The sequence below is a fragment of the Diabrotica virgifera genome, chromosome 6, assembly GCF_917563875.1.
Source record: "Diabrotica virgifera virgifera chromosome 6, PGI_DIABVI_V3a".
Classification (NCBI taxonomy): Eukaryota; Metazoa; Arthropoda; class Insecta; order Coleoptera; family Chrysomelidae; genus Diabrotica; species Diabrotica virgifera.
Genome location: NC_065448.1, coordinates 28,529,496 through 28,551,451, shown reverse-complemented (window position 1 = coordinate 28,551,451; position 21,956 = coordinate 28,529,496). Strand labels below are relative to the sequence as shown.

General features: G+C 31.0%; 1 protein-coding gene across 1 annotated transcript in view; it reads right to left on the bottom strand.

The window, feature by feature from the left end:
• The window catches only part of LOC114328667 (zinc finger protein 226-like), a 64,237-nt gene that overhangs the window by 9,617 nt on the left and 32,664 nt on the right, over nucleotides 1–21,956 (bottom strand). Inside the window, exon 3 of the mRNA XM_028277586.2 lies at nucleotides 13,437–13,802. Within this exon, the coding sequence (XP_028133387.1) occupies nucleotides 13,437–13,802 (366 nt within the window). The remainder of the gene's footprint in view (nucleotides 1–13,436; nucleotides 13,803–21,956) is intronic.

Here is a 21,956-nt window from a genome sequence, read left to right as displayed (position 1 = left end):
TTGATTAAAAATTATTTAAGATGGACAATGAGTACTCTAAGACTAACTAATTTGGCTATTTTGTCTTTTGAGCAAGAGGTATGTGATGCGATAGACATTGACGGTGCAATAAAGGCGCGTTTACATGTATCCAGTAACTGGCGCCAGTCGCACTGGAACGACAGTGCTGGCATGGTACTGGCATCATGTAAACGCTTTTTTGTTCCAGTCCAGCGCTGTCTGCCAGTGGCCCTCGTCCGCGTCCCCTCTAACCCCGTGCCAGTGGTTGTAGACACGTGTAAACACAGCGTTCCAGTCGCTGGCGCTGTCGTACCTGTGGTTTCAGTGGCAGTATTAGGATTTTTAATAAGAGTGCCAGTGAGATTGGCGCCAGTTACTGGATACGTGTAAACGAACCTACCCAGCGCTGTCTTAGTCAAGCACTCGCATTCCAGTGAGACTGGCGCCAGTTACTGGATACGTGTAAACGTTACTTAAAAGACTTTGCTCTTAAAAAAAGTAGACGTATAAATTTTTAATTGAAGACTGAAGTTTTGTTTTTAATTCTAACAAATACTCATATTAATTTTCAATAAAGATAAAAATCTAACATTATTTTATTAGTCCTGTCGCCAGGAGGGGTACAACTGCCTCCATAATTCAGATGAACTTACCCAAGTTTTTTTATGTATTTTGACCCTTAGAACACGAATTTTTTGTTATAAATATAGAATATATAGAAATATAGAATATATTTTGTTATATGTATAGATTGTTATAAACAAAGGACTTGAGGAATCACATAACACCGATTTTTCGCAAAACAAAACATGTTTTTGTATTTTTTGGGTCGTTCAAAGCAAAAAATGTTTTTACTAGTTTTTTCGTAGGATGCATAATTTTCTACATAAACGCGGTTAAACTTTCAAAAAATAAAAAAAATGCAATTTTTGAACCCGAATAACTTTTGATTGAAAAATAAAATAGCAATTCTTCTTACCGCATTTGAAAGTTCAAGTGAAATTCTATCGGTTTTGATTATTTTCATTGCTAAAAATTAATTTTTTTATTGTTAAACAAAGCTATAAACACATAGTGCTTGAATGATGTTTTCAATGCATTTCTCATTTGAAATCGAACGAGTAGATATAGAGAATTTCTATGTAGATTACGTACATTAAAACGCATACATTGGGCACGGGAAACACTATGTGTTTATAGCTTTGTTTAACAATAAAAAAATTAATTTTTAGCAATGCAAATAATCAAAACCCATAGAATTTGACTTGAACTTTCAAATGCACTAAGCAGAATTGCTATTTTATTTTTTAATCAAAAGTTATTCGGGTTCAAAAATTGCACTTTTTCGATTTTCTGAAAGTTCAACCGCGTTTATCTCGAAAACTATGCATCCTACGAAAAAACTTGTAAGAACATTTTTTGCCTAGAATAACCCAAACAATACAAAAGAAAATGTATTGTTTTGCGAAAAATCGCTGTTATGTAATTCCTCAAGTTCTTTGTTTATAACAATCTTATCGACATCCGGATCAACTGTTACCCAAAAAATTCGTGTTTTACGGGTCAAAATACATAAAAAAAACTTGGGTAAGTCCATCTGAATTAAGGAGGCCGTTGTTCCCCACCTGGCGACAGGACTATATCGTTCTAGTTCTAATTAAAAAATTGATTTTATTTAATTTTGTCGATCGTCAAGGTGTACCTAATCTTAAGTGATAGGTACCTAAGTTATATCGATGTATCTAATTGGTTAAAGTAAAAGAAATTTTGTATTGATAAACGTGATTGTAAAACCTCGATAAACTTCTTTATTTAAAGTCAACCTGTATAATGCAAAATAATGATTACTGTTCTCGCCGAAAAGTTCTCTATAATTAATGTATGTAATGTATACTATACAATAAATTAAAATACCTAAATAAGAGGGCGGCAAAATTGTCTTCCGCCCCGGGCGGCCGACACTCACGCTACTCCACTGGAGACTAGACATGTTTTGGACCGCCTCCAGTGGCCTCAAGAACACATACATCTCCCTCAACAGTTTTGGAATTTTGTGCTTTTTTCAGACGAGACCAGAATCTGTTTAAATGGTGATAACCGGCGAATTCGCGTGTGCCTAGTTGTGCAGCTCTTGTTGGCTCTCTCTCCACACACGAATTCGCTGGTTATCACTATTTAAACATATTCTGGTCTTGTCTGAAAAAAGCACAAAGTTCCAAAACTGTTGGGGGAGCTGTATGTATTCTTGAGCCCACTAGAGGCGGTCCAAAACATGCCTAGGTTGTAAGGTTGTAGCTGAGGAACTCTTATTGATCGACCACTCCTCAAACCTGAGTACAAAATTCTTCTTCTTATTGTAGCCAACGATACTCTGACTCCTGCAGCATGCCTGAATTCTCTTTGGAAGGCTGGTACAGACATAGAAGAATTTCTACGGATGGAAATTCTGATATATCTATTCTGTCGATCATTGGTAACTCGAGGTCTACCAGACGGAGCTCTATTTCGTATCGAGTTTTTCTCCAGGAACCTATTCCATATCCGCTAGACATCACTCTGAGAAACACCCACTTTTTCCGCCACGAACCGCTGTGAATGGCCTTCTTTAACTAAATCGATAATTCATATACGGTCCAACTCAGAAATTAAAATACGATTCATTTTTAATCACGTTTTGAAAAATTTCACCAGTAGTCCAGGGTAATAAGGTTTTTTCCATGACACTCGAGCAGCCAGGGCACTGAAACGTTTTTTCGACAGGTAATACCTATGAGAACAAATTGTAGCTATTTCCTGCGTAGGATATGGCGGCCATTCTTATTTATAAACAATTGAATGTCAAAAAACGGCATTTTTTCCGTTTTTTTTTTCAAATCAATGGAAAACAGTGTACCCTGTGGTTACATTAGTATAAACATCTTTGAGAGCATGGAAAAACCTTTAAAATGACGGATTACAAAGATTGACACACTTATTTATTGTTAATAGAATTGAGAAAAAAGGTCTAAATTGCAATAAAATTAATTTTGCAATAACTATTGTATACATTGGTGTAAAGCTTTGAAATTTTTGTCAAATGAGGGTTCATTAGTGCTTAACACGTGACAAAAATTTCGAAGTGATTCATTCAATTGTTTATATTTTATTCAAATTGTTTATCACAGAGAGCTTTTTTTGCAATAACATAAGTCAGAAAAACAGAATGTTAGAACCATTCTGCAGGTGTCAAATGAAAGAGCATAAGCTAAACTTTCAAATCTGTTTAAAAAAAGGTAATAAAAAGTGCATTTATTAGTAATAAATAATTATGCAAAAGTCTCGTCAATTTTTCCTTATAAACAATTTGAATAACTTTCTTGTTATGGCAGGTACAAACATTTTTTTTACACATTCTAAAAGATGGCATTTTTACACGAACTTAGAAGAAAATAAGTTAGCCTAGTTCAATTAGGGCCAAAGTTAGCAACATTTTTTTAAAAATTCACAGCTAATTTGTTTAGAATAAATAAGGATCGAAAATAGCGCTCTTTGGCTTTCAAAGACACGAAGTATTCAGAAAAATATTTTGGATTTATTTGCTTTTTAAGGGAGTCGTCAATAAAGCTTCAAAAATGAAGTATAAACGCGACCCGCTTGCTACCGACGAAGTAGAAGCATAAAATCCGTGCGACCTAAAATTGAAATATCAACTTCAAAATCCTACAATTTTTTGTAACTTGGGAACCAACCAATGGATTTTTATGTTTTTTTTTTAATTTGTATGTACTTTTAGCGTACTTTACAAATATGGAGTCTGTTGATTTATAAATTATTTAATAAACAATTTAATTTATTTAAAAAATTTTCTTTTTAAAAAAAATGTTTTTATCGTGTTTTAGGTGAACAAAAATTGTAATAAATGTATAGGTATTACTACACTCACCGGTACAAAATTCCGCCACCCAAAATTTTTGATTAAGTTTAATAGTTTATAACTTCATTATTTGTGCTCCGATTTTTAAGATTCTTGCACCAATTTGTAGATACATAATTATATTGATATCGTTTCGTATTTTTCCGGAAAAAAAATTTGCTTGCATAACATTATACAGGGATGAATGGAAGCGTTGTATTTTCTTCTAACTTTAAAAAATTTTGTGGAAAAATGGAAGGGCTCATTTTGTTTCATAGTCCTGTCATATTATCCCGGAGAAATCATTAAAATTTTGTTTTTTGAATGATCCGAATATCTCTTTTCTTGTAAGAGCTGTATCATTTTTTGTAAGTAAAACGCTGATTGACTCATAAAATAGAGGTTGGATTGATAAGATTAGAATGGCCCGCATGCAGCCCAGATCTTAATCCTGTTAAGCATTTATGGGATGAATTAGAAAAAGCTATTCGCCGTTATCCTAGGCCTCCAGAAAATTTGGTACAGTTATGGCCTTGGTAGAGGAAAAAAACTTTATATTTTTTATTCATATACATATAAAATCTAAGACAAAAATGATTTCGTAAACAATGAATTACAAAATTCAAATTACTGCAACTGTAAGCAAACTTATAGAGTAAAAGTCGCACTTTTATAGAAATTTTTCTTTTATTATACAGTGAGCACGTAAAGGTTGGAATAAATTCATTTTCTCGAGAATGGAGGATTTTGGAAAAAAATCCCGAAACAGCTCAGTTTTTATTTTTAAATTGCAACTTTTTGGCATATATATCATACTAGTAACGTCACCCATCTGGTGGTGTTGACGTCATCGATGATTTTTTTAAATGAGAATAGGGGTCGTGTGATAGCCAATTTGAAAGGTAATTCAATTCTCTATTCAGTAATATAAACATTAACATAATTATTTATACACTGTCAAAAAAAAATTTTTATTAAATTTATTGACCTAAAAAGAAGAATGTATGTAATTTATTTAATTCAAAATACATTTTACTGCGCTCAGAAAACAGAAAACAATGTTTATTTAAAAGATAATCATGGCTTTTCGCTTAAATTAAATGTTCAAACTGTCACGAGGCTGGTGAGTAGCAGCTTTAATATTGAATTTAAGCAAAAAACAATATTGCCAAAAAAAACATTTTTTTCTGTTTTCTGATAGCAGTAAAATGCATTTTGAATTAAATAAATTTCACACATTCTTGTCAATAAATTTAAATCAAAAAAAATTTTTTTGGACACCTTGTATAAATAACTATGTTAATGTTTATATTACTGAATAGAGAATTGAATTATCTTTCAAATGAGCTATAACACGATCCCTACTTTCATTTAAAAAAATCATGGATGACGTCATCACGCCCAGATGGGTGACGTCACTAGTATAATATATATGCCAAAAAGTCGTAATTTAAAAATAAAAATTGATCTGTTTCAAGATTTTTTTTAAATTGTCCATTCTCGAGAAAATGTATTTATTCCAACTTTACGTGCTCACTTTATAATATAATATAGACAGGGGCTAAATTATGGAATAAATTCATTTTCTCTAAAATCGATGACTTTTAAGAAAAATCGCGAAACAGGTCGATTTTTATTTTTAAATTACAATTTTGTGGCATATATTTTATACCAGTGACGTCATCCATCTGAGCGTGATGACGCAATCGATGATTTTTTTAAACGGGATTAGGGGTCGTGTGACACCTCATTTGAAAGGGTGTTCAATTCTCTATCCAGTAATATAAACAATAATATCCTTATTAAAACAGGGTGACCAAAATAATAATTTTTTAATTAAGTTAATTGACGCAAAAAGAAGAATGTATGTAATTTATTTAACTCAAAATACATTGTACTGCTGTCAGTAAATTGAAAAAAAAAATATTTCACAAATAAACATTTCTTTTCGCTTAAATTAAATCACAAACAACCTCTTTGCAGTTTTAACATTTAATTTAAGCGAAAATCAATGTTTATTTGCCAAATAAACATTTTTCCAATTTTCTGACAGCGATAGAAAGTATTTTGAGATAAATAAATTGTCTTCATTCTTCCTTTTTCGTCAATTAGTTTAATTCAAAACTATTTTTTTTTGCCCGCCCTGTATAAATAATGATATTAATGTTTATATTACTGAATAGAGAATTGAACACCCTTTTAAATGGGGTATCACACGACCCCTATTTCTAAAAAAATCATCGATTACATCCATAGGCGCCCATACACACGGGCAGGGGGGGGCCGTGCCCCCCCCCTAGCTTTTCGGGAAAGAAAAAATTTAAATTTATATTACATAAACGCATTTTTGTCAAAACATTATTGGATAATTTTGAGAGATAAATTGGAAACAACATATTTATTAATAAAAAAAATTCACATATTGGGTAGTTATTAATAGTTTAACAGAAAATCTTTGTGTCTGCGACAGTGGTCTGTATGGAATGTGCATAATACACATTTCCCACAATCAGGGTATGCTACTAACGAAAACATTGACAGAGATTAGAGGCGTGGGAAACATATACACTGTAATCGACACCCAAAATTACAAATTAAATGAATCATTTATACTGCAAAAAAACCATATCAGCAAGAATTCCGATCTCTGATCGATAATCACTAATGAGCCATTTGTCTTAAACAACTGGTATAAAGTAATTATATTTTATATTTTGAAAAAATTCATATTCAAAAATAATTTTTAAAATTTATTGAACATAGTCAAATTTTAGTTTGCAAAAGTATTTTTTTAGTAAGTAGATTATTTTTAAAGTGTGCATTATGATGAACAGAACAATTTTATTTAAATGAAAAACAGGTGATCTTTCATGATGAATGAGTGTTATATACAGGGTGTCCCAAAAGTAGCGGAAAAGCCGAATAATTCGCGAAATGAACATCGGATCGAAAAACTGAAAAATACGTGTTCAATAATTTTCAAAAATCTATGCGATGACACTAAACAAGTCCACCACTTCAACCCCTGGGTGTGGAGCGGGTAACTTTAAAATCTTAAATGGAACCCCTAATTTTTGTTGCAGATTTGGATTTTCCTTGTTAAAATAAGCAAATTTTAGTCGAGCCATTTTGCGAATTGTGGATAGGTAGATAGCGCTATAATCGGAAAAAAACGGTATATCGTGATACCACAGCAAAATTATAGAAACGGTCTAATATCTCGAGAAATATATGTACTTCCAAATAAAACTAAAAAACACGTGTTTAATATTTTTCAAAAATCTATAGAATGACACCAAACAGGATTTTTCATTCCACACTTTGGAGGTGGGGTGAGAGTTAACTTTAAAATCTTAAATAGGAACCCCCGTTTTTTCTTGCAGATTGAGTTTCCTCCTCAAAAAATAAGTAACATTTATTCGAACTTTTTTAGAATTGTTGACGGATGGCGCTATATTCGGAAAATGCGATTTATTTGCGCCATCTATCAACAATTCTAAAAATGTTTGGAATATGTGTGCCTTATTTTTCATAAGGATTCTATATCTGCAAAAATAAAGGGGGCTCCTTTTTAAGATTTTAAAGTAAAAACTTGGTTCGACACATACTCTTGGTTAGTCTGCTCGCCAAAGTTGAAGGGAAGGCTTTGCAAGCATTGTATTCTTTTCAAACGGGTTTTAAAGAGAGGCTCAACTTTTGTGGTACCCATGACATTTCCATTTAAAAACTTGGTCTAGTGTTTAAATGTATGAATAATTCCTCACAACAGGGTTCAAACTAGGTTTTTAGGTGGTTTAAACTACAGTAGACTCCCTCTATAACGAGAACTGAAATGGTGAATTAATTATCTCGTTATAAGCGGATCTCGTTATATCAAACAATAATAATATTGAAATCTTTTGATGCCTCTTACGTAGTTTATTATGTGTCGATGGTCAACCTGAACAGTGAACAATGAGACTTCGCCATATCGGTCGATAAACAGGCAGATGTTTATTACAGGTGGCCGAGTTTATTATAGCACTGGCTTCGATAATAAGACAGATGTTGGGCATTTCTATGTACAGGTAGTTGGGGCATTTATTTATTTATGACCATTAGAACGCTAAAAACAGGTAAAGACAAGTATTCTTCGATTTAAATTTTCCTCGTTATAACCAAATATGCCTCGTTATAGAGCGTTATAGTTCAATAGGAATTTCATGGGACACCTAATGTACCTCGTTATATCCGTGTTCGTTATAGAGAGAGTCTACTGTATATATTGTCATCCGAAATATACAAAATGTAATGTGCAACATCTTCACGTTTGGCCCCCCCCTAAAAATTTTTATATGGGCGCCCTTGATTACATCATCACGCTCAGGTGGTGGTCACTAATATAAAATATATGCCAAAAAATTGTAATTTAAAAATAAAAATCGACCTGCTTCGGGATTTTTCTCCAAAGTCCTACATTTGAGAGAAAATAAATTTATTCCATAATTTAGCCCCTCCCTGTATATATTATATATATTCACAACAATTTTTTATCAATTATTATGTACATAACATTACTTGGTAGTTGTGCACCTAAAACACGGAAAATAATTAAATAAAATGTTTTTTTTTGTTTAAATAAATTAAATTGTTTATTATAATTTATGAATTAACTGACTCCATACTTGTAAAGTACTCTAAAAGTATATACAAATTAAAAAAAACATTAAAATTCATTGGTTGATTCCCAAGATACAAAAAACTGTAGGATTGATTATGTTTCAATTTTAGGTCGCATGGATTTTATGCGTCTACTTCGTCGGTTGCAAGCGGGTTGCGTTTGTACTTCATTTTTGAAGCTTTATTGACGATTTCCTTGAAAATCAAATAAAGCCAAAAATTTTTTATGAATACTTCGTGTTTTTAAAAGCGAAAGAGCGCTATTTTCGATCCTTACTTATTATAAACAAATTAGCTGTAAATTTTTTAAAAAATGTTGCTAACTTTGGCCCTAATTGACCTAGGCTAAATTATTTTTTTTTAAGTTCGTATAAAAATACCATCTTTTAGAATGTGCAAAAAAATGTTTGTACCGACCATAACAAAAAAGTTATTCAAATTGTTTATAAGGAAAAATTGACGAGACTTTTGCATAATTATTTATTACTAATAAATGCACTCTTTAGTAACTTTTTTTAAACAAGTTTGAAAGTTTAACTTATGCTCTTTCATTTGACACCGCGTAATGGTTCTATCATTCTGTTTTTCTGACTTATGTTATTACAAAAAAAAGCTCTCTGGGAAAAACAATTTGAATAAAATATAAACAATTGAATGAATCACTTCGAAATTTTTGTCACGTGTTGAGCACCAATGAACCCTCATTTGACAAAAATTTCAAAGCTGCGAACTAATTTTTACAATAGTTATAGCAAAATTAATTTTTTTGTAATTTAGACCTTTTTTCTCAATTATATTAACAATTAGTAAGTATATCAACCTATGTAATACGTCATTTTAAAGCTTCTTTCATGCTCTCGAAGATGTTTGTACTAATGTAACCACAAGGTACACTGTTTTCCATTGATTTGAGAAAAAACGGAAAAAATACCGTTTTTTGACATTAAATTGTTTATAAATAAAAATGGCCGCCAGATCCTACGCAGGAAATAGTTACAATTTGTTCTCATAGGGATTACCTGTCGAAAAAACGCTTCATTACCCTGGCTGCTCGAGTGTCACGAACAGGGTATATCTTTGCCTTATTACCCTGGCCTACAGTATAAATTTATCAAATGTTTACACCTTGGCAAAACCAGGTCAATTAAATGGGTATTCAAATAAAATAAAAAACCAACAAAGGTATATTTTTTATAAAAAAAGACCCATTAAATATGTGATAAAGATACGGATTTATAAAAGCGTAAACATCGTGATTACGAGGGGTGATGCATAACTTTTGAAACTATCTGTATTATAAATGAGCAGTGGAGCACCGTACAGGAAATAAAGTGCCGCATAGGAAAGGCAAGAACGGGTTTTAACAAAATGAGCGTCATCTTCAAAAGCCACAACATATATGCACCTAGATACAAAAATGAGACATTTGAGATGTTATGTTTTCTCTCTATTATTGTACGGAGCGGAGGCATGGACGCTTACAGAGGCCACTATTAAAAAACTTGAAACGTTTGAGATGTGGCTCTATAGAAGAATGCTGAGAATATCCTGGACAGCAAGGATCACGAACAAGGAAGTTCTAGAAAGAATGAATCGGAGATTGCGTTTACCATCAAACGCATAAAACTGCAGTATCTGTGACAGGTTATGACAAATCAGCACCGTTACTCCTTGCTGCAGTCCATTTTGTAAGGTAAAGTCAAAGGTAAGCTAGGACTCGGTAGAAGGAGAATATCATGGGGGCGGAATTTGAGAACATGAGAACTTTGATATTGTGATCGCGATTAAAACATGGTTGCAGGCGGGAGTGCATGATGGGGAAATAATAGATCTGGCCACATATAAACTGGTAAGGTGTGATAGGGACTTAGTATTTACAAATAAAAACACCGGAGGCGGAGTATTTTTCGCAGTAAAAAATCAACATAAAATAATGAAAATTATTAGAAATAATACATCGTTTGAAGCGCTTATTATTGAAATGAAAATTGGTCAAAACAAATATAACTTCTGTGCTCTATATATTCCCTCGGGAAGCCCATCACATGTATACGAAGCGGTTTTTGTATTTTTACAGAATAATCTAACACATTCTGATAATACGTATATTTTCGGAGATTTTAATATAAAAGCCATCACGGGCACTGTATATAACTTAGACGTATCCAATAATATTTTAGAAATTTTTCAAGAATTTATGGATTTTAATGGGTATGTATTATATAATAACATTAAAAACTTTCAGGACAGAACGTTGGACTTGGTAATATCATCTGAAAATAATTTTAGAAATATTGTAGTAAATAGGGACTTTTTGCCTTTTGTTAATGAAGATATATATCATCCCTCGCTTGAGATTAATATAAATATAGAAAGAAGCATTACACCAAAGAATACGGAAATTGTAACTAGACTAAATTATAAAAAAGCTGATTTTTTAACCTTTAGTGAACGTGTTAGGGACATGAATTGGGATGCGGTATTGGAAGAAAAATTTGATGTAGACAAGGCTGTACTAAATTTTTATGATAGCTGGAATAGGGTTGTTGACGAGTGCGTTCCAAAAAATGTTTTTCATAAAAATACGAAATTAAGACCGGTTTGGTTTACACCTGACATAAATAGGGCGCTAAAAGAAAAAGACAGATACAGAAAATTAAAAAATATGTCTGATCATTACAAAAATAAATATATAGAATGTAGAAAAGAGGTAAGTAAATTAATTAAGACGAAAAAAAAAGAATATATAAATAAAATAGAAAATGAGATAAGTGTTGATGTAAATAATTTTTGGAATTATAATAAAAAGACGTCTAACAGTGATAAATATTATTACAACGGACAAGATATACCGGAAGAACGGACTGCCGAAAGTTTTGCAACATTTTTTGCATCAGTATACGCAGAGGAGAAACCTTCTTATAATTTAAATTTTAATAGAGATATAGATATAACAAATGATACTTTTATTTTAGACTCAGTTGATGAGACTGATTTCAATAATGCGATAAATAAATTAAAACCTAAGAAATCTGCGGGAACTGACAGAATACCTGCTTTTATGCTCAAAGCGTGTGGTGAGTGGGTGCGACAGCCCTTACTACATATTTACAACCTTATATTATCAACTAATGTATTTCCTTCAATGTGGAAAACGGGACTTGTCTCACCCATATTTAAATCCGGGAATAAAATGAACGTTGAAAATTATAGGCCTATATCAATTATGTGCTCTCCAGCTAAATTGTTGGAACAAATAATTTATTGTAAACAATGCCAACAAATCAAGTAATACCAATCTATTACTTTTTACTAACGATGCATTAGAAACTATTGAACGTAAATCTCAACTTGATGTAATATACACGGATTTCAAAAAAGCTTTTGATAAAGTGGATAATGATATTATGTTAAAAAAACTAAGCAGATACGGACTATCAATAAACTTTCTTACATTAATAAAAAATTACTTAGAAAATACAGGCATAGTAGTTAAACACAATGGGAATACATCTGGAAAATATGAAATGAATTCGGGGGTTCCGCAAGGATCCAACCTAGGGCCACTACTGTTTCTACTCTTTATAAATGATTTACCTAAGGTATTTAAATATTCTATGTATCAAATGTTTGCAGATGATCTGAAATTGTACAGGCGGGTTGAAACAGTTAGAGATTGTGTCATGTTACAGAAAGACATAAACAAGGTGTATGAATGGAGTTGTCAAAATAAATTGCATTTTAATATAAATAAATGTTCTGTATTGTCAATAACGCGTTTAAAAAATCCGTGCTTATTCGATTACCTAATGAATGAACAAAGTCTACAGCGGGACTCGGAAAAAACAGATTTAGGGATAACGTACGATAGTATGTTATCATTTAGTAACCACGTTAAAAATATCGCAAAATCTGCAAATAGAACATTGGGTTATATAATAAGACAGTCAAATAACTTTACTAACATAAATACGCTCAAAATATTATATTATTCTCTAGTAAGGAGCAAATTAGAATTTGGGTTACAAGTGTGGTACACAGAGTATCAACCTAATTTAGAGCGGTTAGAAAAAATACAAAATAAATTTTTGAGGTCCCTTTATTTAAGAAAATTCCGTAGGTATCCTGATTATCATACTGTTAGAACATCCAGCCCAAGAAAAGAATTTAAAATTTTATCGCTAGAGAATAGGAGACAAATCTCTGTATTGACTTTTTTATACAAGATCATTAATAATAAAATTAATTCTACCGAATTGCTTGAATTGGTTAAATTTAGCGTACCAGCCAGAAGAATGCGCTCTAGCCCTATGTTTCACATACCTCATGTTTTTTCGATCAATAGATCACCTCTTGTAACCATGTTCCGGTTGGCAAACCATTTTAATGAATTATTCAATTTAAATTGGGCTGATTCTCCTGCTAAGTTTCGATTGAAAATAGTAACTGGAATTATTAATTTGTCCATCTAATAAATTTACAGCTTTCACTACCGTTGATGGTGTTCATACTCTACAGTTCTTCATAATAGCTATATATTTGTTTTTTTTTGTTGATGTTTACTTTTCTTTAATTAATTACTGATGAATGTATACTCTGTACTTTGAAACTATGTATATAAGTAATATTTATTCATGTAAAAAAACTAATAGTTTGTTTGAATAATAAATAAATAAATAAATAGATAAATAAATAAATAAATAAATAAATTAAGAAAACTTCAACGGAACTGTTTCGAGCTGCAGCGAGCAAGGTTATGATTACCAATATGATTTCCAACATCCGCAACGGATAGGAACCATAAAAAGAAGAAGAACATATTTTCTCGGACAAAGTGACAGACAAAGAACAGGTGAAGTATATAAAAACGTGGTAAAATACTTACCAGTATGAATCCTAACATGTACTTCTAGATGGTTCTTCCTCATGAAACTTTTTCCGCATTCCGTACACAAAAAACACTTTTCTCCGAAATGAATCTGTTTGTGCACCGAAACCGCTTGCTTGGATGAAAAAGACTTTTGACAAAACTCGCATTCTAGATCTTTTTTATTTTTGGGCGGTTTCGTTGGATATTTTTTGGGTATTTTAGTGCTCTTGGGGATTTCCCCTCTTTTTATTTTATGTCGTATATCATGGGCGTAGTAAGTGGAATATTTCTTAAAGGTAAAACCGCAGATGTTGCAGACGTATGGCCTTTCTCCTGTGTGAATGCGAAGATGTTCTTGTTTACGTAGAGGAGTTGCAAATTCTAAAAATTTATGAAGTAAAACACATACATACTTAATAATATACAGGGTAGCGAGAAAGTATGGAAACACGGTAATTTCTCGGAAAACGCTAAAACGATTTTTATAGATTTTGGTAGGTAAGGGTCTTCTAATGCGGCCGATATTATACAGGGTGTCTGCGTAACTTTGCACCATATGGGAAACATTTTAATATCAATTTTACGAAAAAAAGTCATTCTTTATAAAGTGTTCTGCATAGTCTAAAACCTAAGGTGCAATCATCAGATATCAAATTTTATCAACAGTATACGAGGTATGTCAAAAAATATTAATTTCGCTCAAACTACCTTTATATTTCAAAATATCAAAAAAATTATTATGAAAAGTTATTTGTAATTAAAAACCATATTCAAATATGCAATAACAGCCATCTACGAGAAAAAAAATTTCTGAGATTTTCCTAAATTACTGATTCCGAACATCATTTTTATTTATTAGACCTGTAATAACTCTTTTATTAATAATTTTAGGAAAAAAAGGTATTCTTCATAAAAATCTGTGCATGGTCTAAACCTTAAGATGCAACCATCAGTTATCCAAGTTTGTTAATTTTATACGAGGTGTATCAAATAATATGAATTTAGAAAGAATTCTTTCTATATTATTTCTAAATTCATATTATTTGACACACCTCGTATAAAATTAACAAACTTGGAAAACTGATGGTTTTATCTTGAGGTTTAGACCATGCACAGATTTTTATGAAGAATAAGTTTTTTTCCTAAAATTATTAATAAAAGAGTTATTACATGTCTAATAAATAAAAATGATGTTCGGAATCGGTAATTTAGGAAAATCTCAGAATTTTTTTTTTCACGTAGAAGGCTGTTATTGCATATTTGAATATGGTTTTTAATTACAAATAACTTTTCATAATAAAATTTTTTGATATTTTGAAGTATAAAGGTAGTTTGCTCTTGAGCGAAATTAATATTTTTTGACATACCTCGTATACTGTTGACAAAATTTGATATCTGATGATTGCATCTTAGGTTTTAGACTATGCAGAGCACTTTATAAAGAATGACTTTTTTTCGTAAAATTGATATTAAAAAAGTTTCCCATATGGTGCAAAGTTACGCAGACACCCTGTAGTGGTAATTACATTGTTGTCAAATCTTCCGTTTTTCTGGAAATCTAATTAACTTTCTTATTTCAAATGGAACATCCTGTATATTTTTTGCGTTTTGACGTCCTTAAGAAATACTGATTATTTTTCTTGTTATATTCCCTATACCTAAATGCTATTAATCCAGAAAGCCACTGCGCATCCGCTAGGAAAAATATTCTGATTCGGATTTTTTGCACAATCTTACTCAAAAAGGACCCCTTTTAACAAATTTCCATGTTGTCAGGTCCAAAAGTGAGTCAAAAATTTTTAAACGTTTTTTTTTTGTTTTTTTTTTCCTAAAAAATTATTTTTTTGCATCGAACAAGTTTTTTAGGATTTTTGGATCATTCCAAACACAAAAGGTCTGTAGTGACTTATCTCTAAAGTTGATAGTTTTTGACAATAAAGCGATTAACAATTTAAAAATTGCGAAATCGGCCATTTTTAACCTTTAAAAACTATGTGAAAAACTGAAAATTTTAATGTTGCCAAGGCAGGTAGATATTCTTTAAACATCGATTGATGAAATCCCGAAGAGTTTTTTGCAACACAATACCGAAAACTCCTTTGTTTTTTAATTGCTAATCAAACGGGCGCGACACTATTTTCAACCGTTGCATTTATGTAATATGCGTAAAAATATGTGCGGAAAAATAATCTGATTCAATTTTTTTTGCACAGCTTTACTCAAAAAGGACCCCTTTTTAACAAATTTTCATGTTGCCAGGATCAAAAGGCAGTCAAAATTTTTTTAAACGTTTTTTTTTTGTTTTTTTCTGAAACCATTTTTTTTGTATCCGACAACTTATTTTAGTTTTTTTGAATCATTCCAAATAGAAAATATCTCAAGCGACTTTTCTCTAAATGTGATAGTTTTCGAGATATAAGCGATTGAAAATTAAAAAATTGCAAAATCGGCCGTTTTTAACCCTCAAAAACTATGTGGAAAATCGAAAATTTCAATGTTACCAAGGTACGCAGATATTCTATGAGCATCGATTGATGAAATCCCGAAGAGCTTTTTGCAATACAATATCGAAAACCCCTTTGTTTTTTAATTGCTAATCAAGCGGGCGCGACACTATTTTCAAGCGTTGCATGTAGATGTAGTCTGAAAACATTTGAAGCAGTTTAAAAAAAAATGTTTAAAACATTTTTTGACTCTGGCAACATGCAAATTTGTTAATAGGGAACCTTTTCAAGCAAGATGGTAAAAAAAATGAATCAGAATATTTTTCAGCACATAATATTTACGCATACATATTACATATATTATTATGTACATGCAACGGTTGAAAATAGTGCCGCACCCGCTTGATTAGCAATTAAAAAACAAAGGGGTTTTCAATGTTGTATTGCAAAAAATTCTTCGGGATATCATCAATCGATGTTTAAAGAATATCTAACTTCCTTGGCAACATTGAAATTTTCAGTTCTTCACATAGTTTGAGGGTTAAAAATGGCCGATTTCGCAATTTTTAAATTTTTATTCGCTTATATGTCAAAAACTATCAACTTTAGAGAAAAGTCACTAAAGACCTTTTCTGTTTGGAATGATCCAAAAAGCCTAAAAAAACATAATTCCATGTTCAAAAAAAGAATTTTAGGGAAAAAACAAAAAAAAGATTAAAAACTTTTTGACCTATTTGGCTTGACTTGGCAACATGCAAATTTGTTAAAAGGGGTCCATTTTGAGTAAGATTGTGCAAAACATCCGAATCAGAATATTTTCCTAGAGGATGCGCAGTGGCTTTCTGGACTATATAATTTCGGAGATATTGCTACATTTATTAAAAAAAAAATTAAATTATAAAAATCAATTTTTTTGGCCCAGTTAGATATTATTTTAGATTCTTTAGTTAGATCACTGGGAACAAAAAAAGGTCTTTTGTAATTTTTCTGTAAAGTTAATCGTTTCTGAGTTATAAACAATTCAAAAGAGAAAAAAATCGAAAAATGACGATTTTCTTGGTTTAAAAACACAATAAAACATATTATTTTTTAAACTACGAAGTGTCTAGAACCTTATTTTATCAGTTACCTATAAGTAATTTGGGCTCATTTCTTTTTAAGGCACTGTTTTTAGTTATTAATTTTATGTCCTCTCATATGCGGTTCATTAACAATTAGAAAAACAATGTTTTAGAATAAAACGTGTCAAAAATTATTATACGGAGCCTTATAAAAGGTTTGAGCTTGAATTTAGGAACTTCGTAATTTCAAAGATTTTTTTTTGTTACTTGTGTTTTTAAACCTTGAAAATCGTCATTTTCGATTTTTTTAGTTTTAAATTATTTATAACTTCGAAACGATTAACTTTAGATAAAAATTACAAAAGACCTTTTCTGTTCCCAATGATCCAAAGAACCTAAAATAATGTCTATCTATGGGCCGAAAATATTGATTTTTACAATTTGTTTAAAAACTTTTTTTTAAATACATGTAGTAATAACTCTGAAATTATGGCAATTAGGTATAGGGAATATAACATGAAAAATAATCTGTATTTCTTAAGGACTTCAAGACACAAAAAATATACAGGGTGAGCTATTTGAAAGAAGAAAATACATTTTTTTATGGCCTTGGCATAGCCAATTAGCCAGTCTAGTTTGGTATGAACGCAATTTCACAAGTTAAATTACGATATATTACACATTTTCATATATCATAATATAATATACAGACACATACACACATATACATTTTTATTTATTTATTATATAATATATATTTTTTTGTTTATTATTTTTATTTTTTATATCTTTTGTTTATTATTATTTTTTTTATATTTTTTTTTTCTTTTTTTTTATATCTATAAAGAAAATACATTAGATTTCCAGAAAAACGGAAGATTTGACAACAGGTTATTACCTACTACTATAATATCGGCCGCTTTAGAAGACCCTTACACACCAAAATCTATAAAAGATATTCTAGTCCGTTCTTTAACGGTAAAATATTGCAAAACCTCTAAATTTTAAAGAACCGCTTGGATTGACATGAAATTTGGCATACAAATAGCTAACAAGTCAAAGAAAAAAAATGATATTGTGTCGATATGTGCTTTTGCACTGGGGGTGGTTTTCACCCCCTCTTGTGGGTGAAAAAATATTCGTCCAAAGAAAGTCAGGAAATGGATAAACTGGCTAATTTTAAGTAACTTTTGTTCTATAGAGTTTTTTCACTAAGTCAACACTTTTCGAGTTATTTGGCAGTGAACATGTTCATTTTTTCAACAAAACAACCACGCTTTTAGACGGTTTTTCGCAAATAACTCAAATAGTAAGTATTTTGTCGAAAAAACATTCTTAGCAAAAATATAGCCTGTAAAAAATTTAAGAAAATGGTGTATATATCACGTCTCTACACCTAGTAGAAGCAGAGTTATAGCTAATGAAAAATAGGTTCATATTCGTCAAATTCCGAATGGAATACTTTAACGTGAAATAACCAAAAATGAAGCACATTTCGGGGAAACTCATTATTACTTTACTTACTTAGTCCTAAGCCTTTCTACCTTTAGGTGTAAGGCTAAACTCATTATTAAAGTGTTTAAAAAAAGCTTCATTTTTGTTTTATAAAAAAAAATTCTAGCATGAAAATTAAACAAGTTACGCTCAAAATAAAGTTAGTACCTTTTGGTTTTGGTAAAAAAATCGAGAAAATCACCCCCTAATAATATCTTCAATGAACTTAATCGTTACGGCTTCACAAGTTTCTTGACTCGTGTATACATTGTTTATATGATCTGTAAATTTCATCGGTTCAAAGTCCTTATTATTGAAAGGGCTGTAGTTAAAAGGGGTTGAACGAGTCACTGATCACGAATGTATGCAAATTTAGAAACACCAAATATCAATAAATTTTTGTCTAACAGAAAAACAAAAAAATACATGATATTCAGAAAAGCAAATCTGACTTTTTTTGTTTTTCGAGATTTTTGGTATCTCTAACAATTTTTAAGTTATTTTGAAAAAAAAGCATATTTTTCAAAATTTAAATTTTTAAAAATTTTACTTTGAAACTAAATTTTTTCAAAAATAAGCACTTTAAATCGATGAAACTTACAGATCATATAAACACAACATAAGTAAAATAATTTGTGGAGCGGTAACGATTAATTTCATTTAAGTTGCTAATTAGGGGGTGGTCTTCACGATTTTTTTTTGCAAAAACAAAATGGACCAACTTTATTTTGATCGTAACTTGCTTAAATTTAATGCTAGAAACTTTTTGTAAAAGCAGAAATAAAGCTTTTTTTAAATACTTTAAAAAAGTTATAATGGGCTTTTCCCAAAAAGTCCTTAATTTTTTGGATATTTCACGTCGAAATATTCTATTTGAAATTTGGTGAATATGCATCTATTTTTCATTGGCTATAACTCTGGTTCTACGAGATCCAGAGACCTAACGTGTACACCATTCTTTTACTTTTTTATAAGCTATATTTTTGCTAAAAACGTTTTTTTCGACAAAATACTTACTTTTTTAGTTATTTGCGAAAAACCGTCTAAAAATGTGGTTATTTTGTTGAAACATGAACATATTCACTCGCAAATAACTCGAAAAGTGTTGACTTAGCGAAAAAGCTCTATAGAACAAAAGTTACTTAAAATTAGTCAATTTACCCATTTCCGGACTTATTTTGGACATATATTTTTTCACTCCCAAGAGGGGGTGAAAGTCACCCCCAGGGCAAAAGCACACATCGGCACAATATCACTTTTTTTCTTTGATATGTAAGCTATACGTATGCCAAATTTCATGCCAATCCAAGCGGTTCTTTAAAATTTAGGGCAAAAACCGTGAAAGAATGGACTATTCTAGCGGTTTCTGAGAAATTACCGTGTTTCCATACTTTCTCGCTACTATGTATACTCAATACTCAAAATATTACATGGAAGACTATAGAAAAAAATAGAAGAAGATATAGATGACACCCAGTTTGGATTCAGAGGAGGACTAGGAACGAAAGAAGATCTGTTCGCTTTGAACGTTCTCGCGCAAAGACGACTACATAACGGTGGGATGAACAGTTTGTAGGCTGACATATCGATGGAACTACTGGTATCTATTAAATCCATATGATTTTTAGTCAGCCCTACTAGTGTTGCCAGGTCAGATTTGTTTTTAATCGGTACATAAGCAAAAACAAATCGGGATTTAAGGTTGTAGATCGGGACAAATAAACAACAATTGCCCAGTAAATGACCGTCTTGGAGTGTAATTTTCAGAGTCAACTCCGAATTGCATGATAATCTCGTTTTAGGTTCTACTTACTGTCTACTTCTGTCCACTACTAAGTGTTTTAAAGTAAACTTTTTGTAAAGCGGTCACGATTAATTTCATTTGGGGTGCTAAGTAGGGGGAGATTTTCACGATTTTTTTACAAAAAAAAAAAGAGTCAACTTGATTTTGAGCATAGGTCGCTTAGTTTTGATGCTAGAAATTTTTTAAAACATAAAAATAAAGCTTTATTAAAAAAGTTAATTGGTTTTTCCCGAAAACTGCTTCATTTCTTGGTTATTTCACGTTGAAATATTTGATTTGGAATTTGACGAAAAGAACGTATTTTCCATGAGCTACAACTTTGCTTTTGCTGGGTCTATAGACTTTACGAGTTCACAATTTTTTAAATTTTTTTATATTATGATACATTTTTTTGCTAAGAAATTTTTTTTTCATCAAATACTTTTTGAGTTATTTGTGAAAATCGCCTGAAAACGTGATTTTTTTGTCCAAAAATAAACATTTGCAATCGTAAATAACTCGAAAAGTATTAACTAAGTTAAAATTCTATAGAACTAAAATTGCTTAGAATTAGTCAAATTATCCTTCTCCGGACTTATTTTAGATGCACGGTTTTTCACCCCCCAATTAGGGGTGACTGTCACCCCCCGAGTAAAAGCAACCAACGGCACAAGCCCTCTAAATTTTCATGCAATTCGGAGTTGATCCTGAAAATTACACGGTATCGCCGTATTTCCCGTTCATTTACTGGACTACAAGGTGTTTCTCTAATCTGTATTTAATCCTACAAAATAATAATAATCAGACGAAATTACAAAAAAAATTGTAGATTCAGTAACTTATTTATTTTTTATTAAAATTATATTTTTCATTCGATTTTGCCGATTTTAGGAGTGCCTTGTTTTTTATAACATAGTTATAAAATTCACTCGTGAATTGGTTTTCGAGGACACAAGTCCTCCTGAAATTGGATTTCGTGGGTGAAAATCGGGACATTTAGTGTCCCGATCAGGTACAAATCGGTACGCGTCCCCATACCCCTGAAAATCGGGACGTCCCGCGCAAATCGGGACACCTGGTAACGCTAGCCCTAACCTTCAAAAGATTTTAACTAACTATTAGTTTAGTTTATGGGATTTAGCATTTTGAGTGAAGCAACTTGTGTTAGTAAGAATTTGAAGTATTAGTTTATAAAGAAAATGTATACCAAAATTGTACTACATAATTAGAAAAGATAATAAAAAAAAATCATTTTAATACAAAAAAAAAAAAAATTTGGTTAAAAAAGATAAAAAAATGAGATAAAAAAAAGACCAAAAAATCAATAAATAAAAAAAACAAAAAAAGAATTATGAGCACAATCAAAAAATATAATAAAAAAAATATTTAAAAAAAAAATATTAAAAAAAAATCAATCATTGGAAGCGACACTGGACAATACGGGAGAAATATAACCACTGGATTAGGAACTGGATATGGAACTGGATAATATTGGAAAACTGTGTACGAACATTATTATTATGTGATTTGCAAGTTTGCCAATTGTATGATGTAGAATTTTTTACCATACTGATATTGTTTAAAACATTAATATTATTGATATAAAATGTTAATAAATTTTATTTTTTGCTATAAGAATCAAAGGTAAATATGATTAGGCGAATGAAGCCTTAGGTTTCGCAGTCAATATCCCAACCACACACACACACACACACAACTTGTGTTAGTTTAAAAAAAATGGATAAAAACGAAT